This window comes from Electrona antarctica, assembly GCF_951216825.1.
Source record: "Electrona antarctica genome assembly, chromosome: 9".
Lineage (NCBI taxonomy): Eukaryota > Metazoa > Chordata > Actinopteri > Myctophiformes > Myctophidae > Electrona > Electrona antarctica.
The window spans coordinates 474,047-490,728 of record NC_136790.1 but is presented as its reverse complement, the minus strand read 5'-3'; the positions used below and the strand labels follow the sequence as shown (position 1 = coordinate 490,728).

General features: G+C 44.9%; 1 protein-coding gene across 1 annotated transcript in view; it reads left to right on the top strand.

Moving 5' to 3' along the window:
* LOC306929268 (poly(rC)-binding protein 4-like) overlaps positions 1-16,682 on the top strand; it is a gene marked incomplete at its 5' end in the record, with an annotated part of 82,462 nt that overhangs the window by 12,463 nt on the left and 53,317 nt on the right. Inside the window, 3 exons of the mRNA XM_079509710.1 lie at positions 2,711-2,785; positions 10,018-10,089; positions 12,113-12,136. Coding sequence (XP_079365836.1) covers positions 2,711-2,785; positions 10,018-10,089; positions 12,113-12,136 — 171 coding nt within the window. The remainder of the gene's footprint in view (positions 1-2,710; positions 2,786-10,017; positions 10,090-12,112; positions 12,137-16,682) is intronic.

Sequence of the window (16,682 nt, the reverse complement as noted above, 5' to 3'; positions counted from 1 at the left end):
ATGTGTAGAAGTACGTACATGTGTAGAAGTACGTACACGTGTAGAAGTGGTTACTGGTCATTTTGGTAGACTGGACGTTTAAGGCACACAGAGTCCATTTTATTTGCACGGAGAAATTTAGACGACGACAAGCAAACATTTAAAACAAACTCTATGACCTCTTGCACACCTACTAATGAAATTGCCATCCGACGAGTGGCTGCGAGGGTGCATTTTTTTCTAATCGAATCCAGATTGATTCCTGCGTTATAAACTGATTGACCAATAAGCAATCACGTAAATGACTCTGTGTGTGTCACGTACCCCCTGTCTCTCTCTCCCCTTCCTGTCTATGAGTTCTGTACTGTCCAGATTAAGGCAGGAAAGCCCCAACAATATCTGTGTTGAAGAGCCTTAAAATGAACAAGGCAGTTGTGTCCTATTAGGCTTGATGTGATTACTTCCTGAAGAGGCAGCCATGCTGAATTCAGCAACACAAGTACAGTACAAAGTACAGTACTGTATTGTCACTCTCGGGCAGAAACTTATATCTATATTTAAACTTTTAGTGTTTTTAGTATAGTAATGCCCTGCCCTACTTGATCATACTACAGTGTCACACAAAATCATCAACAGTAGCAGATTTGCAAGCTCAGTTTTGAGATTGTAGGTCTGCGACATTTGCTTTTTTTAATTTTATTTGAATCCTGAAAAGTTTGGGACGTTTTTGCAGATTTCCACCTGACCGAGATGATCTGGAACATGAACTCCAATATGATCATCATTAACAGCCTTAACAGATGATATGGAACATGAACTCCAATATGATCATCATTAACAGCCTTAACAGATGATATGGAACATGAACTCCAATATGATCATCATTAACAGCCTCAACAGCATGACGATCGCTTTATCTGATACGACATCTGACAACGACGTCAAAACTTAGATACAAGTCTGTTAAAACTAATGAGCTTTTAGAGGAAACACAGCCAGAAATCTGGTATTTTGGGTCTGGATCATATCAAAGCATTTTTGATGAGATAATGTTAAGCCTTTGAATGTTGTTCACAGTGAAAACACCGGGGTGATCAATAATTCATGATTATATTCTCATTAATGGGAGGCAGCAAGCTATAAATTGACGCAACTTCTCAGAGATTAGAAGGGAAAACAGACAAATCAAAAGCTGTTGACGCTGCCAGCTCATTTTCATTCTGGGCACCTTAATCTATGAAGAGAGAGGAAGGAAAGAAAAAATAGTAACCAGAGCCCAAGATACATTTGCTCACTTTCAGATGTTTACTCTGTTCGACTTCTGTTCCACCGCCTGCATTCCTTCTGTTCCACCATGCCTGCATTCCTTCTGTTCCACCATGCCTGCATTCTTCTGTTCCACCATGCCTGCATTCCTTCTGTTCCACCATGCCTGCATTCCTTCTGTTCCACCACGCCTGCATTCTTCTGTTCCACCACGCCTGCATTCTTCTGTTCCACCATGCCTGCATTCCTTCTGTTCCACCATGCCTGCATTCCTTCTGTTCCACCATGCCTGCATTCCTTCTGTTCCACCATGCCTGCATTCCTTCTGTTCCACCACGCCTGCATTCCTTCTGTTCCACCATGCCTGCATTCTTCTGTTCCACCATGCCTGCATTCCTTCTGTTCCACCATGCCTGCATTCCTTCTGTTCCACCATGCCTGCATTCCTTCTGTTCCACCATGCCTGCATTCTTCTGTTCCTTCTGTTCCACCATGCCTGCATTCCTTCTGTTCCACCATGCCTGCATTCCTTCTGTTCCACCATGCCTGCATTCCTTCTGTTCCACCATGCCTGCATTCTTCTGCATCTCAAAAAAAAAAAAAACATGCAGTTCATTTCCATTTCTGACCCTTTCTGAGGTCCTATTGTCTTTGTATCTTGTTGTGTGTCAGCATATGCTGTGGAGCTGTGTCAGTTGTGTTTGTGCAAATTGGAATTCAAATCGACAACTCGAATTCTGTCACAATCACAAGTAAAAGAGCGGGTGAACTTCTTCAGCACTTCACACTATCCATGAACTAGAGATGATCCGACTCCAAACACAAGCTATCCATGAACTAGAGATGATCCGACTCCAAACACAAAAGCGTGAACAGACTGGGCATTAAAGGTCTGAAAAACATGCAAAAACTGAAAGAATAGCAAGCACTAAATGCAGTTACTAGTGAATAAAGACACAGTGGTGTTTCACTATTCTTATGTGCTTTTGCGGTACATCTCTAGTAGTGTCACCAGGCAAGGACAGGTTCACATGCGTCTGTTCGACTTGCTGATTATAAAGTTTCTCCCATTTGCTCTTTCCTGGTGTATTTGCTTGTGTGAGGACATCCTCCACGTACAGTTGGAGGCCATCGATATTGTCCTTTTCTTTTTGCTGAGGTTTGTGTGATCTGCGCAAAAGGACAGTTAACCCATTTTGGGCGGGAACCCCTTTTGGTGTTTTAAACATTATGTTATAATTTAGCTATTGAAAAATAGCAGATCTACAAGCTCATAGCGCGCCACCGAGTGGCGCGCTACGAGCTTGTAGGTCTGCTATTTTTGAAAAATCGTGAAAATATTTATTTCAGAAAACTGGAGGATTTAGAAGGATTTTTAAAAATGTTGAGGTCAGGCCTAAATGGGGTCAAATGATAAGGGACAATATCGGTGGCACCCAACTGTAATTCTACCCTGTGTTTACAGTCTCCTCCGAAGGGAGCCACGATCCCCTACAGACCCGGACCCTCCCCAGGAACGGTGCTCCTGTCAGGAAATCAGGTAAAGACATGCAGGATATATCACACAGCGGTATTATCTGAGAGGCTGTCACTTTACCGTGATTGTGTGGGTGGAGCGGTGAATGTCACAGCCCTGAAATACCCAGAAACCCAAAGCAGAGCGGATGTCCTTTACTGTGATCGTATGGGGACAGTGAAAGATGTACCATTCATAGATCTTAATCATTCAGTGCCAATCAAGTGTTTTTTTTTTTTTTTCAAAGGCCCACAGTGCCAATCACATGTTTTTAGTTTGTCCACTAGATGGCACTCTTAGCTAAACTATGATCCACCGTTCGAGTCCCAGTGAAGCCACTTTAGTGCCGAGCACTGCCGACCACCATTGCATTTCCAATGGGCTCTAACTATTAAACAGACACACGGTTATCCACACATTCTTTTTGTTTTTTTATCAACGGTCGGGGATGCGATCGTAGTAAAGATGAATAGTCTGTGACTACTTAAAAAATAAGTAAATACGAAAAAAAAGCCTGGCACTGGGTGGTACATTTGTTTATTTAATCTGGCTAAGAACCCAGAATTCAATAGCAGCCTTATCTGGAGTACCAGCGCCTTGTGGTTAGAGTGTCTGTCCTGACTGAGACTGGGAGTTTGGGGTTCAATCCCCAGCCGAGTCATACCAAAGACTTAAGAAAAATGGTACCCAGTGCCTCCCTCCCTCATACTGGTGTCATGTCCAGTGCCTCCCTCCCTCATACTGGTGTCATGTCCAGGGGACTTGGTACCCAGTGCCTCCCTCCCTCATACTGGTGTCATGTCCAGGGGTGTATTTGTGCATTAAGCTGCCTCGTGCGTGCTAAGGATACCTTTGGGCCACATGGCTCAGGAACCATTGGTACTCAAGCCTACTTACTTACTTACTTAATATTCTGGACTCATTCTTTATTGATGGTGAATACAGTGTCACTGTTTTTTTCCTTCACAGTGGTATGCATACTACTGTATAGTAGCCATCAGTAAAATAGCTGAATTATTATATGCCATATACAAAGAGTGATTAACAATGCCCTTTCAACGTGACATGACAAAAGCACACAGGCAAGCACTGACATTTAGGATGATAAGCGCAGGCAAAGAGACTCCCATTTGGTCACTTGTTAAGCATCTGTTTGATGTATAATGGCACCATGCTCACGGATGAGGCTAAATGTGTCTTTCTGCTGATGTTTATTCATCGCCAATCATGACTATTCATGAAGTATGCATGCAACATGACTGATGTCTGCCTCCGCGTGTCCATGCACGTGTGTGCACGTGCATCTGTTTGCAGCCCTGCTGTTATGTGTGTCTCACTGTATGAGTGCACACGTACAGTATGTGTTCTTCATGAATATATGCACCTAAAGTGCACAGCTGGGTCGCTGAGGACTATCACTCGTTAGAACCAACTTGCTGTTGAATATTAATCGACAGGACTCTAGGATGTTACTCACTCTGTGACTGACCAGTGACCACTGAGTTTAATGAATACATTAAGAGTTTAATAATACCTTGCTTATGTGAAGACAGAAGACACCAGGTGTTTCAATAATTGTCATCAGGTGTCTCGGCTGTTTCTGCCATTAGGCCACAATGCCATGCAGTGGTATCTGCCACGGTACACCTCACTCTGCTATGCATTTTAATTCATTAGAACTGTCCGATGTAATGACACGTCTCTGTTAGATTGCAATGTCCACGGCGTGTGTCTCCGTTCACAGTTAGTTACACTGCCAATTTATTTAATTCATTACTGCATGACATAGCTGTCGACACCAAGTTAATATGATTATGGGGGGGGGGGGGGGGGGGGGGGGGGTCTAGGAACCAGGAGGGTAACATTTAAAGCAGAAGCATTCTGCTGGCCATCTTTAACCAATTAAATGCCACTAAAAAAAACCACTGTTCACAGTGTGTTGTCTTCCTCTCCGTTTAATTAATAAATTACAAATCAACCAATTAACTAAATGCATCTTGGTTGCCAGACTACTTCTACAGCTTTGTCAATAGACGTTCCTCTCTGGTCTGCTAAGATCTGTGGGATTGAAGGCCCTTCTGTACATTTATAAGAGAAGGTTAAAATCCTACATTTTAAATGCTTTGGCCTGTGTTTTCAGGCAGAAGGGGAGCTTGTATGCTTAATTGTCATGATAAATGTCTTTGGACGCAAACAGCCCATGCAGTGCCATTGAAGCTCAGCAACTAAGCGAGTTGTAATTTTGGCCAATTTAAGCAATAAAAGGGCTTCCCAGGGAGAGTGGTGTACCTGTAAAGGGCTTCCCAGGGAGAGTGGTGCACCTGTAAAGGGCTTCCCAGGGAGAGTGGTGCACCTGTAAAGGGCTTCCCAGGGAGAGTGGTGCACCTGTAAAGGGCTTCCCAGGGAGAGTGGTGCACCTGTAAAGGGCTTCCCAGGGAGAGTGGTGCACCTGTAAAGGGCTTCCCAGGGAGAGTGGTGCACCTGTAAAGGGCTTCCCAGGGAGAGTGGTGCACCTGTAAAGGGCTTCCCAGGGAGAGTGGTGCACCTGTAAAGGGCTTCCCAGGGAGAGTGGTGTACCTAAAGGGCTTCCCAGGGAGAGTGGTGTACCTGTAAAGGGCTTCCCAGGGAGAGTGGTGCACCTGTAAAGGGCTTCCCAGGGAGAGTGGTGTACCTGTAAAGGGCTTCCCAGGGAGAGTGGTGCACCTGTAAAGGGCTTCCCAGGGAGAGTGGTGTACCTGTAAAGGGCTTCCCAGGGAGAGTGGTGCACCTGTAAAGGGCTTCCCAGGGAGAGTGGTGCACCTGTAAAGGGCTTCCCAGGGAGAGTGGTGTACCTAAAGGGCTTCCCAGGGAGAGTGGTGCACCTGTAAAGGGCTTCCCAGGGAGAGTGGTGTACCTAAAGGGCTTCCCAGGGAGAGTGGTGCACCTGTAAAGGGCTTCCCAGGGAGAGTGGTGTACCTAAAGGGCTTCCCAGGGAGAGTGGTGTACCTAAAGGGCTTCCCAGGGAGAGTGGTGTACCTAAAGGGCTTCCCAGGGAGAGTGGTGTACCTGTAAAGGGCTTCCCAGGGAGAGTGGTGTACCTAAAGGGCTTCCCAGGGAGAGTGGTGCACCTGTAAAGGGCTTCCCAGGGAGAGTGGTGCACCTGTAAAGGGCTTCCCAGGGAGAGTGGTGTACCTAAAGGGCTTCCCAGGGAGAGTGGTGTACCTGTAAAGGGCTTCCCAGGGAGAGTGGTGTACCTAAAGGGCTTCCCAGGGAGAGTGGTGCACCTGTAAAGGGCTTCCCAGGGAGAGTGGTGCACCTGTAAAGGGCTTCCCAGGGAGAGTGGTGTACCTGTAAAGGGCTTCCCAGGGAGAGTGGTGCACCTGTAAAGGGCTTCCCAGGGAGAGTGGTGTACCTGTAAAGGGCTTCCCAGGGAGAGTGGTGCACCTGTAAAGGGCTTCCCAGGGAGAGTGGTGCACCTGTAAAGGGCTTCCCAGGGAGAGTGGTGCACCTGTAAAGGGCTTCCCAGGGAGAGTGGTGTACCTAAAGGGCTTCCCAGGGAGAGTGGTGCACCTGTAAAGGGCTTCCCAGGGAGAGTGGTGCACCTGTAAAGGGCTTCCCAGGGAGAGTGGTGCACCTGTAAAGGGCTTCCCAGGGAGAGTGGTGTTACAGGTACACCACTGGTGTACCTGCATTCTGTTCTGAGTATTGACATATCATGCCGTGCCTCCCAGACAGTGCACTTATTTGGGGTAACAGGGTTTGCAGTAGTGGAAAGTAACTAAGTACATTTACTCAAGTACTATTTTGAGGTACTTAATTTAGACTAGTCATTGGTTAGACCAGTCATTAGTCCTACAACCTATCTCAAACCCTCACCCCAACCCTAACCTCCCACGGGGCAGCACACCTAAACCTAACCTTGATTGATTGATTGAAAAATGTATTAACAGTTTGCAGAATTACAGTACATTTCAAGCACAAACTCAATACAAAGGCTGTTAACTGTGAGTGGACGACCCAATTAAGTATTACACTTGTTTACAACAGGGTCCACCATGTTCAATTCATCAAAACATTTAGAGACGTACAAATAGACACTTCTATATAGACAAAGTACAGAACAGGAATTCATCATAATGGAGGTAAAAAGGGAAAAGAAACATATACAGTGAGGGGAAAAGGGGGGAGGCGGTGGGGGGGGATTCAGATTTTACGGGGGCCAGTTTCGAATTGCAGCCATCCGTAGGTGCCCTTTGAGAGCGGTTTTGAAGGAGTCATGGGATTTGCATGTCTTAATGACTGTTGGTAGGGCGTTCCACATTTTGGTGGCATAGGAGCGAAAATAATTTAGTCCCTTGTTTGTGCCGAAAACCCTCTCCCAACCCTTAACGCACCCCTCACCAACCTTAATCCGGTAGTCTTAACGCACCCCTCACCAACCTTATGTCTAACCAATGCTATGTCTAACCAAAGGATGCCTCCCACTCCACTATATCTCAGAGGCAAATATTGTATATATTAATTGTAATATTGTATATTTTTCTCCACTGCAATTATTTGAAAACTTTAGCTAATTTGTAGATTTAGATTATTATTACATAACATACCTTTACCTATTAAGACCTATACTTCATATGTTGTCTATTCGGGGTGCATACTTAGTTTAGACTAGTCATTGGTTAGACATGGGTTAAGGTTAGGTTTAGGTGTGCTGCCCCGTGGGAGGTTAGGGTTAGGGTGAGGGTTTGAGAGGGTGGGTTGTAGTTGTAGGACTAATGATTGGTCTAACCAATGACTAGTCTAAACTGCGCAAAAAGCATAGAATACGGATGTGTATATTACGGGTGCAGTACTTAGTTTAGACAGTTTTTGGTTTAGACTAGTCATTGGTTAGACCAGTCATTAGTCCTACAACCTATCTCAAACCCTCACCCTAAACCTAACCTCCCACGGGGCAGCACACCTAAACCTAACCTTAACCCATGTCTAACCAATGACTAGTCTAAACTAAGTATGCACCGTATATTACAGGAAACTCCCGTTAAACTTTCCAACAAACTCCGGTAAACTCCCAAATTGTACCATCACACCTGTATATTACCGTATATTAACTGTATATGCTGATAAACTTGAGGTTTACGGGCACAATACTGCCCATAATTGCCCGTTAACTCTTCTTTTCACACAATGCAAGTACTGTCTAAACTAAGTACTGCACCCGTCTATTCTAAACTACAAGCTTGGAACTGGAGCGTATGCAGTTCGCATGCAACCCGTCAGAAGCTTGTACATCGGCTATGTTTGAAAAAGCTTGACACAACCCTATTTATTATTATTATTAATGCCAAGTATAGAATGTTGAATACGGGTAACAGAGTATTTGTTTTGTTTTGTGGTATTGCTACTTTTACTTAAGTACAACTTCAGTGTCCAGTACTTCTTCCACCACTGAGGGTTTGTGGAGCTTAGCCTAGCACGGCTGACAGTCACTCTCCAATGAAAGGCCTGCTGAGCTTGCCATGGCTTAGTGCTAATACACTTCCCTCCAGACAGCACTGAGACCCCAACCTGACCCAAATAGGAACCCCACCAGTGCCTTCTGTCTGTCTACCCGTTGCACTCACCCTCTTAGCTCACCTCTCTACTTCTCTTCCTCAATTATGAAAAGGTATGAAGTAGAGTGGACGGCATACTCGTATTTAACCATACTTGAACCCTATACACGGTACGTCGTTGACCGGGATCACCCAGGGCTCCATCCTTGGCCCACTCCTTTTATTCCGTCTACACAAAAAATAACCACTATATAATAATATACTATTATAGTTTTATAATAAAACTATAATAAACAAATAAAATAAAATCTGTAATTAACTATGCCTTTTTGGATCATCTAGATCAGATTATTTGCTGCTGGGACAAGCCTGAATATGTAGATTGAGCTCCATTCTGTTCTTACAAACACAAACAACAACTACCTTGTGCATGCTTTAAAAGTGATAGGTTTATGATCTCATATAAGTCAAATATTACACCCGTGAAGCCTACAACTATATGTAATACTACTCTATCTTTCTACTGGCAACACAGCTAGTGGCACAGGAGATACACTTTGATATGTATCCCTTTGTTTCACTGTTCACAGGAGATACACTTTGATATGTATCCCTTTGTTTCACTGTTCCTAGTGTTAGAGCTCTTTGACTCTGTGGGGCAGCATTGTTGTGCTTATATGTGCAGTAGTGTTCAGTTTACATTTTGTCAACTAAAACTAAGAAGGAAAATGTCCGTTGATACCTGAACGAAAAAGAAATGGTCACTAGTTCATCCCTAACACAACCTGTATAACTGGCTGCATGTGGGTGTCACACGTTTATGTTTATGTCTATTGAAGGATCCCCATTAGAGACACATGACTGAGCCTCTAGTCTTCCTGGGGTCCTGAATAAAACAAATACAATACAAATGTACAACAAAAAATACAATTTAAAATGAAAAACAGAATAAAATAAAAACAAATGCAAAGAACAAATTCACATTATAAATCAAAAGAACAAATTCGCAAATCACAGTTCACAGTTATGTACTTGGCAAATTGGCAAGGTATATCTTGATATTCTTTTTGAAAGTAATTTTGTTATGAATTGTAGATAAGATGTTTTTGGGCTACTCCGGCTAGTAGTATCATCAAGGCCATCAAGGCCTGCCAAAATACAAGTCTAAAATCGTACGGTATTTACTCTACTAAAACTAGACTAAAACATTTCAGATGTTATTTCAGATATGGCTTAGACTAAATGGAATTTTATTCACAAGTCTATATGACTATAACTACATCAAAATGAACTGTCAAGGGTGGGTACAAAAACATGCAGTAATCCTGGTCTCTAAACAAACTGCCTCCCCCTGGCCAGCCGGGGCGCCTGATGGAGGGGAAAGGAACTGGTTGGAATAACGTGTTCCTTCCACGTGCTACGTCCAACCAGGGAAACTCCCCCCTGTCAGGTGTAAAGGAGCAACTTGGACACTCAGTCATGAAGGAAGCATGAGTTCAAGTCCGTTGCTCTCCCCATGTCCCCCATATATGGGGACTACGTTGGCGGAGGGTGTGTAGAGAGCCCAGGATCACATTAGATAATTGACACACGGGTGAAAAATGGGTTACAAAAATCGAGGGATAAAAATGTAAGTAAAAAAAAAAATGAACTGTCAAAATGAACACTGGTAGTGTTTGACTTACGGTATGCTTGTTTCTCCCCCCCCCCCCCCCCCGTCAGATGTTCGAAGCGTCTGACTTTGGCTCTCATCCCTTGTTCTCTGTCACGCAGGGAGGAGTGGACCTTCAACAAGTGAGTATAAGGGAGTCAAATTGTATTTAGCGTTAATTTAAAGGTGGTGCACAGTGTAAGACAGTGATTTATTCATTTATATTTTTTTCAAGTTAAACGGCTCTGTATTTGGATAGCAAACCATAGAGAGTTTCTTCAGTAGCAATTATTAAGGGACCCCACTCTCTCCAGCAAATACTTTTTCAGGTCAGGATACCAATTTTATCCAATCAGTGAGAATTCATGCAGGATAAAGGATAATGCTGTGACATTGGACGTGATAAAATGATAAAGAAAATGATCAGACAAAATTGGAAACTGGAACCAGACTAAATTGGATGGTCTTTGTGGGGTCTAGCTGTAGCAAATGCAAAATGAATTACACTGCCACCTTTAACTGTGACAGTTAACACATGTAATCAAAGGGACCTGTAGTGGTCCATTTGGTTACATTTATTTTTTACACTGTTGATTTTGTCTGGGGGCTCAGAAAACCCAACATACACACACACACACACGCACGCACGCACGCACGCACGCACGCGCGCACGCACGCACGCACACACACACGTGCACACGCACACGCACACACACACAGTATAGAGAGAAAAGGGTATGGAATGCATAGGGCAAATGAACGGACCCAAAGCCCTGTCTATGATATCATGAATTATCTCACGGTTGCAAATGGATGAGTTTACTCTAAGGATTGTACTGTGTATCGACTATGAGCACATTCTGGGTCGACCGCGTCGTAAATCCTCTTCACGACGACTGCTCAGGAAAGAACAACAAACGGACTTGCAAAAAGTCCAGTGAAACCATTGGAATGGCAGCGCTCCAAAACACATAAAAACCATGATTTATTTATTTATACCTCAGAAAAGTGCAGTGTTGTGTTTTTGCCAAGAGACTCAACTTGGAAACCGTAGAAAGGTATTAACGTAAGTGTGCTTTAGGTAATAGAAACTAAGTGCAGTAAAGTGCAAAATCAATCAATAAGAATCAAATATTGGCTAAGGAAAAAAACAAAAGGCAAGTTAATTTAAAATCTTCCGATGTCCAACCTTTATAAAAAAAAACATTGCACTTGATGACAATTGGGTTAATTTGGGTAGGCTATATAACGATTGGGTAGGCTATATAACGGTTGGGTAGGCTATATAACGATTGGGTAGGCTATATAACGATTGGGTAGGCTATATAACGGTTGGGTAGGCTATATAACGGTTGGGTAGGCTATATAACGGTTGGGTAGGCTATATAACGGTTGGGTAGGCTATATAACGATTGGGTAGGCTATATAACGGTGACCACACAATTGTGAGGTCCTGTTGATAGTTGTCCCTCTCTTTCCTGTCACCATAATGTTGAATGAAACTTGGAAATGCTTATTGAAACATGGACAACAAACAAGTCTACTCAGTCTCTGTTTTCCTTATTTAACATTAGCTAACATGCCGTGGTCACAATGTCCTCAAGTGGCTTTTTTTTTTACTTCCATTTCAGACCCAGGACAGAAAAGGGTTGTTTTCTTTGCATGTCTGCAGTTGCCAAATCCATTTTAGCCGATACGCTTTCAACAATATAAAATCAATGCGAAAGACCGCTTATCTGGGAAAGGAACCACATTTCTAAAAGTGCCACTGTCGCATGCCATTACCAACCAATGCCTTGGCCATCCTTTTAAAATTGAATTTGTACTTCCATTGAATATGTCTCACTATTAAGGCATAGCCCTACATTCCCACAGGTATTCATGTATTCACAACACAATGCCCACAGAACACTGCACTGTAACCTATTTACAACACAATGCCCACAGAACACTGCACTGTAACCTATTCACAACACAATGCCTACAGAACACTGCACTGTAACCTATTTACAACCACTTAGACATTCACTCTATTCATGTATTCACAACACAATGCCCACAGAACACTGCACTGTAACCTATTTACAACCACTTAGACATTCACTCTCTTGATAAATATTTCTTCCCTTTTCCTTTCATCGGATGGTGCTTGGACTTGTTGAATAGATCGCTGACTACTACCAACAACAGGTACAGTCAGCACTGGCAGCCACATAAGATCAATGTATTTCACTAATCGCCTTTCAGGCACACCTCAAGGCCTTGAGGAATAATATTACTCCTCTTTCATAGTGGGAAATTAAACCAGAGGATAAATCATGGCCTGAAGCCAAGTGTTAAAGTACCAGAAAGAAGGAGAGAGAAGCATGCAAAGAGACACAGAAGGAGAGAGAAGCATGCAAAGAGACACAGAAGGAGAGAGAAGCATGCAAAGAGACACAGAAGACAGAGAGTGGCAATGAGAAAGTGGACATTGAAAAGAAAGAGGTCACAAAGAGAGAGAGAGAGAGAGAGGAGAGAGAGGAGAGAGAGAGGAGAGAGAGAGAGAGAGAGAGAGAGAGAGAGGAGAGAGAGAGAGGAGAGAGAGAGAGAGAGATAGGGGAGGGAGGGATAGAGGGGGAGAGATAGGGGAGGGAGGGAGTGAGAGAGAGAAAGAGAGAGGAGGGGTGGAAAGATTGTCTGAAGGAAAGCCACAGAGAGAAATAAGAAGAGACAGGAAGACTGCATCAGTTCTGGCTGCAGAGCCACTCCCGTGGTGTGTGGAGTCAGTGTGAGTGTGCCTGCTGAGTCAAACGGCTGATAAAAGTAGACAGGAGCCTGCCTTTGCACACCCAATAGAGCAGCTTACCCAAACAGTACTTCTGCTGAGGGATATTTCCTGTTTATTTTTGTGTGGTAGAAATTGGTCCTCAACCTCACAGGGTCTCCATCTACAGCACGTTACCATTATTGTCTTCTGCTTACTTTCACTCCTCGCATAATATGAAGAGTTGTTGCTGAGCCAAGAGGGATCTGATCAAGGATGGTTCTTGGCTTTAGAGCACTTTGTTAGAATGCTACAGTTTGACATTATTTTGTTGCCCATATAAGTAGTTTGGACAGGAAATCTTTAGCGTTCAACTGGAGATCCTGACGGATGATGATGATGCATAGTGACTGTGCCATGTTGGCTCACCACAAATGCTAAGAATGTTATTTAATCTGAATCTGGTTCTCCCAGTCCCGGCAGAGTAGTTCCGGAGCAACGGATTGTGTGGCCTTGCTCATTCCCTGATGGGCTGATCGAGGGTAGCTACTGGGACGTAAGTCGGGATTTGATCAACCCCGGCTGGGTCGCCTGAGTGAGGAGTATGATGTTGATAGACCCCAAACCCCGTTGACCTCAGGATACATCACTGAGGATACGTCCCAGGTGATGACGTCAGGAGACATCACTGAGGATACGTCCCAGGTGATGACCTCAGGATACATCACTGAGGATACGTCCCAGGTGATGACGTCAGGAGACATCACTGAGGATACGTCCCAGGTGATGACCTCAGGATACATCACTGAGGATACGTCCCAGGTGATGACGTCAGGAGACATCACTGAGGATACGTCCCAGGTGATGACGTCAGGAGACATCACTGAGGATACGTCCCAGGTGATGACCTCAGGAGACATCACTGAGGATACGTCCCAGGTGATGACGTCAGGATACATCACTGAGGATACGTCCCAGGTGATGACCTCAGGATACATCACTGAGGATACGTCCCAGGTGATGACGTCAGGATACATCACTGAGGATACGTCCCAGGTGATGACCTCAGGATACATCACTGAGGATACGTCCCAGGTGATGACCTCAGGATACATCACTGAGGATACGTCCCAGGTGATGACCTCAGGATACATCACTGAGGATACGTCCCAGGTGATGACCTCAGGAGACATCACTGAGGATACGTCCCAGGTGATGACGTCAGGATACATCACTGAGGATACGTCCCAGGTGATGACCTCAGGATACATCACTGAGGATACGTCCCAGGTGATGACCTCAGGATACATCACTGAGGATACGTCCCAGGTGATGACCTCAGGATACATCACTGAGGATACGTCCCAGGTGATGACCTCAGGATACATCACTGAGGATACGTCCCAGGTGCATCCATGCCATGTATTATAGTTACATAACATGTTTATACCTGGCATCCTAGTTTCTTTGAAGCACTGCATTGTCCTCTTGTCATGTTGATGACGGTTCATGATTACTCTGGTCTTTACGTACTCTGGTCGTGGTCCTTGAATATCGGATATCTTCTAAATTACTCATTTGTACATTGTAATAGAACATCTCAGGAAAAAAAATCAATTTAGCAGACAAAAAAGAAGTGCTGCCAGAGGTCTATTCAGAAACAAGAAAATCAGGAGACAATTGTAGCTGAACTACTGTAGGCTCGACCATGGAACAGAAATGCAACAATGCATGTGTCATCCCCTCTGACCTCTGTAAGAAGACATGCCTTTAAAATGTCTACAGTATATTGTGCAAAGGCCCACAGTTAATTAACACTTTAATTGCCCGGAGCTATTTAATCCATTACATTCATGCGCCCAGTCGATTTATAAACACGGGCGCCTTTTCCGGACGGACCGGCCGGAAGTTCATGATGTTGTGTAGCAGCTAACAATAGCCACAGCACTTTAGAGTCGATCGACAACAACGGGAGACAAGAATAAATCTATCGAGACTAGCGACTGCACCGCGGAGCGCCGTCTAACACATACAGCCAGGCGATCCGTTCTCGTATCAATAAACTTCGTCTTTAGGACAATACTACTAATAGAAAGGACAAAGAACTTCGTCCTGGGCGATGGGAGTGTTAAAGGCGAAGGTTAGGCACCACCACAGTGACTTTAACTGTATACTGTAACAACAACATCATTGCTAGTGATGCTAGGGGACTGAACTAGTGATGCTAGGGGACTGAACTAGTGATGCTAGGGGACTGAACTAGTGATGCTAGGGGACTGAACTAGTGATGCTAGGGGACTGAACTAGTGATGCTAGGGGACTGAACTAGTGATGCTAGGGGACTGAACTAGTGATGCCAGGGGACTGAACTAGTGATGCTAGGGGACTGAACTAGTGATGCTAGGGGACTGAACTAGTGATGCTAGGGGACTGAACTAGTGATGCTAGGGGACTGAACTAGTGATGCTAGGGGACTGAACTAGTGATGCTAGGGGACTGAACTAGTGATGCTAGGGGACTGAACTAGTGATGCTAGGGGACTGAACTAGTGATGCCAGGGGACTGAACTAGTGATGCTAGGGGACTGAACTAGTGATGCTAGGGGACTGAACTAGTGATGCTAGGGGACTGAACTAGTGATGCTAGGGGACTGAACTAGTGATGCTAGGGGACTGAACTAGTGATGCTAGGGGACTGAACTAGTGATGCTAGGGGACTGAACTAGTGATGCTAGGGGACTGAACTAGTGATGCTAGGGGACTGAACTAGTGATGCTAGGGGACTGAACTAGTGATGCTAGGGGACTGAACTAGTGATGCTAGGGGACTGAACTAGTGATGCTAGGGGACTGAACTAGTGATGCTAGGGGACTGAACTAGTGATGCTAGGGGACTGAACTAGTGATGCTAGGGGACTGAACTAGTGATGCTAGGGGACTGAACTAGTGATGCTAGGGGACTGAACTAGTGATGCTAGGGGACTGAACTAGTGATGCTAGGGGACTGAACTAGTGATGCTAGGGGACTGAACTAGTGATGCCAGGGGACTGAACTAGTGATGCCAGGGGACTGAACTAGTGATGCTAGGGGACTGAACTAGTGATGCCAGGGGACTGAACTAGTGATGCTAGGGGACTGAACTAGTGATGCTAGGGGACTGAACTAGTGATGCTAGGGGACTGAACTAGTGATGCTAGGGGACTGAACTAGTGATGCTAGGGGACTGAACTAGTGATGCTAGGGGACTGAACTAGTGATGCTAGGGGACTGAACTAGTGATGCCAGGGGACTGAACTAGTGATGCTAGGGGACTGAACTAGTGATGCTAGGGGACTGAACTAGTGATGCTAGGGGACTGAACTAGTGATGCTAGGGGACTGAACTAGTGATGCTAGGGGACTGAACTATGCTAGGGGACTGAACTAGTGATGCTAGGGGACTGAACTAGTGATGCTAGGGGACTGAACTAGTGATGCTAGGGGACTGAACTAGTGATGCTAGGGGACTGAACTAGTGATGCTAGGGGACTGAACTAGTGATGCTAGGGGACTGAACTAGTGATGCTAGGGGACTGAACTAGTGATGCTAGGGGACTGAACTAGTGATGCTAGGGGACTGAACTAGTGATGCTAGGGGACTGAACTAGTGATGCTAGGGGACTGAACTAGTGATGCTAGGGGACTGAACTAGTGATGCTAGGGGACTGAACTAGTGATGCTAGGGGACTGAACTAGTGATGCTAGGGGACTGAACTAGTGATGCTAGGGGACTGAACTAGTGATGCTAGGGGACTGAACTAGTGATGCCAGGGGACTGAACTAGTGATGCCAGGGGACTGAACTAGTGATGCCAGGGGACTGAACTAGTGATGCCAGGGGACTGAACTAGTGATGCTAGGGGACTGAACTAGTGATGCTAGGGGACTGAACTAGTGATGCTAGGGGACTGAACTAGTGATGCTAGGGGACTGAACTAGTGATGCTAGGGGACT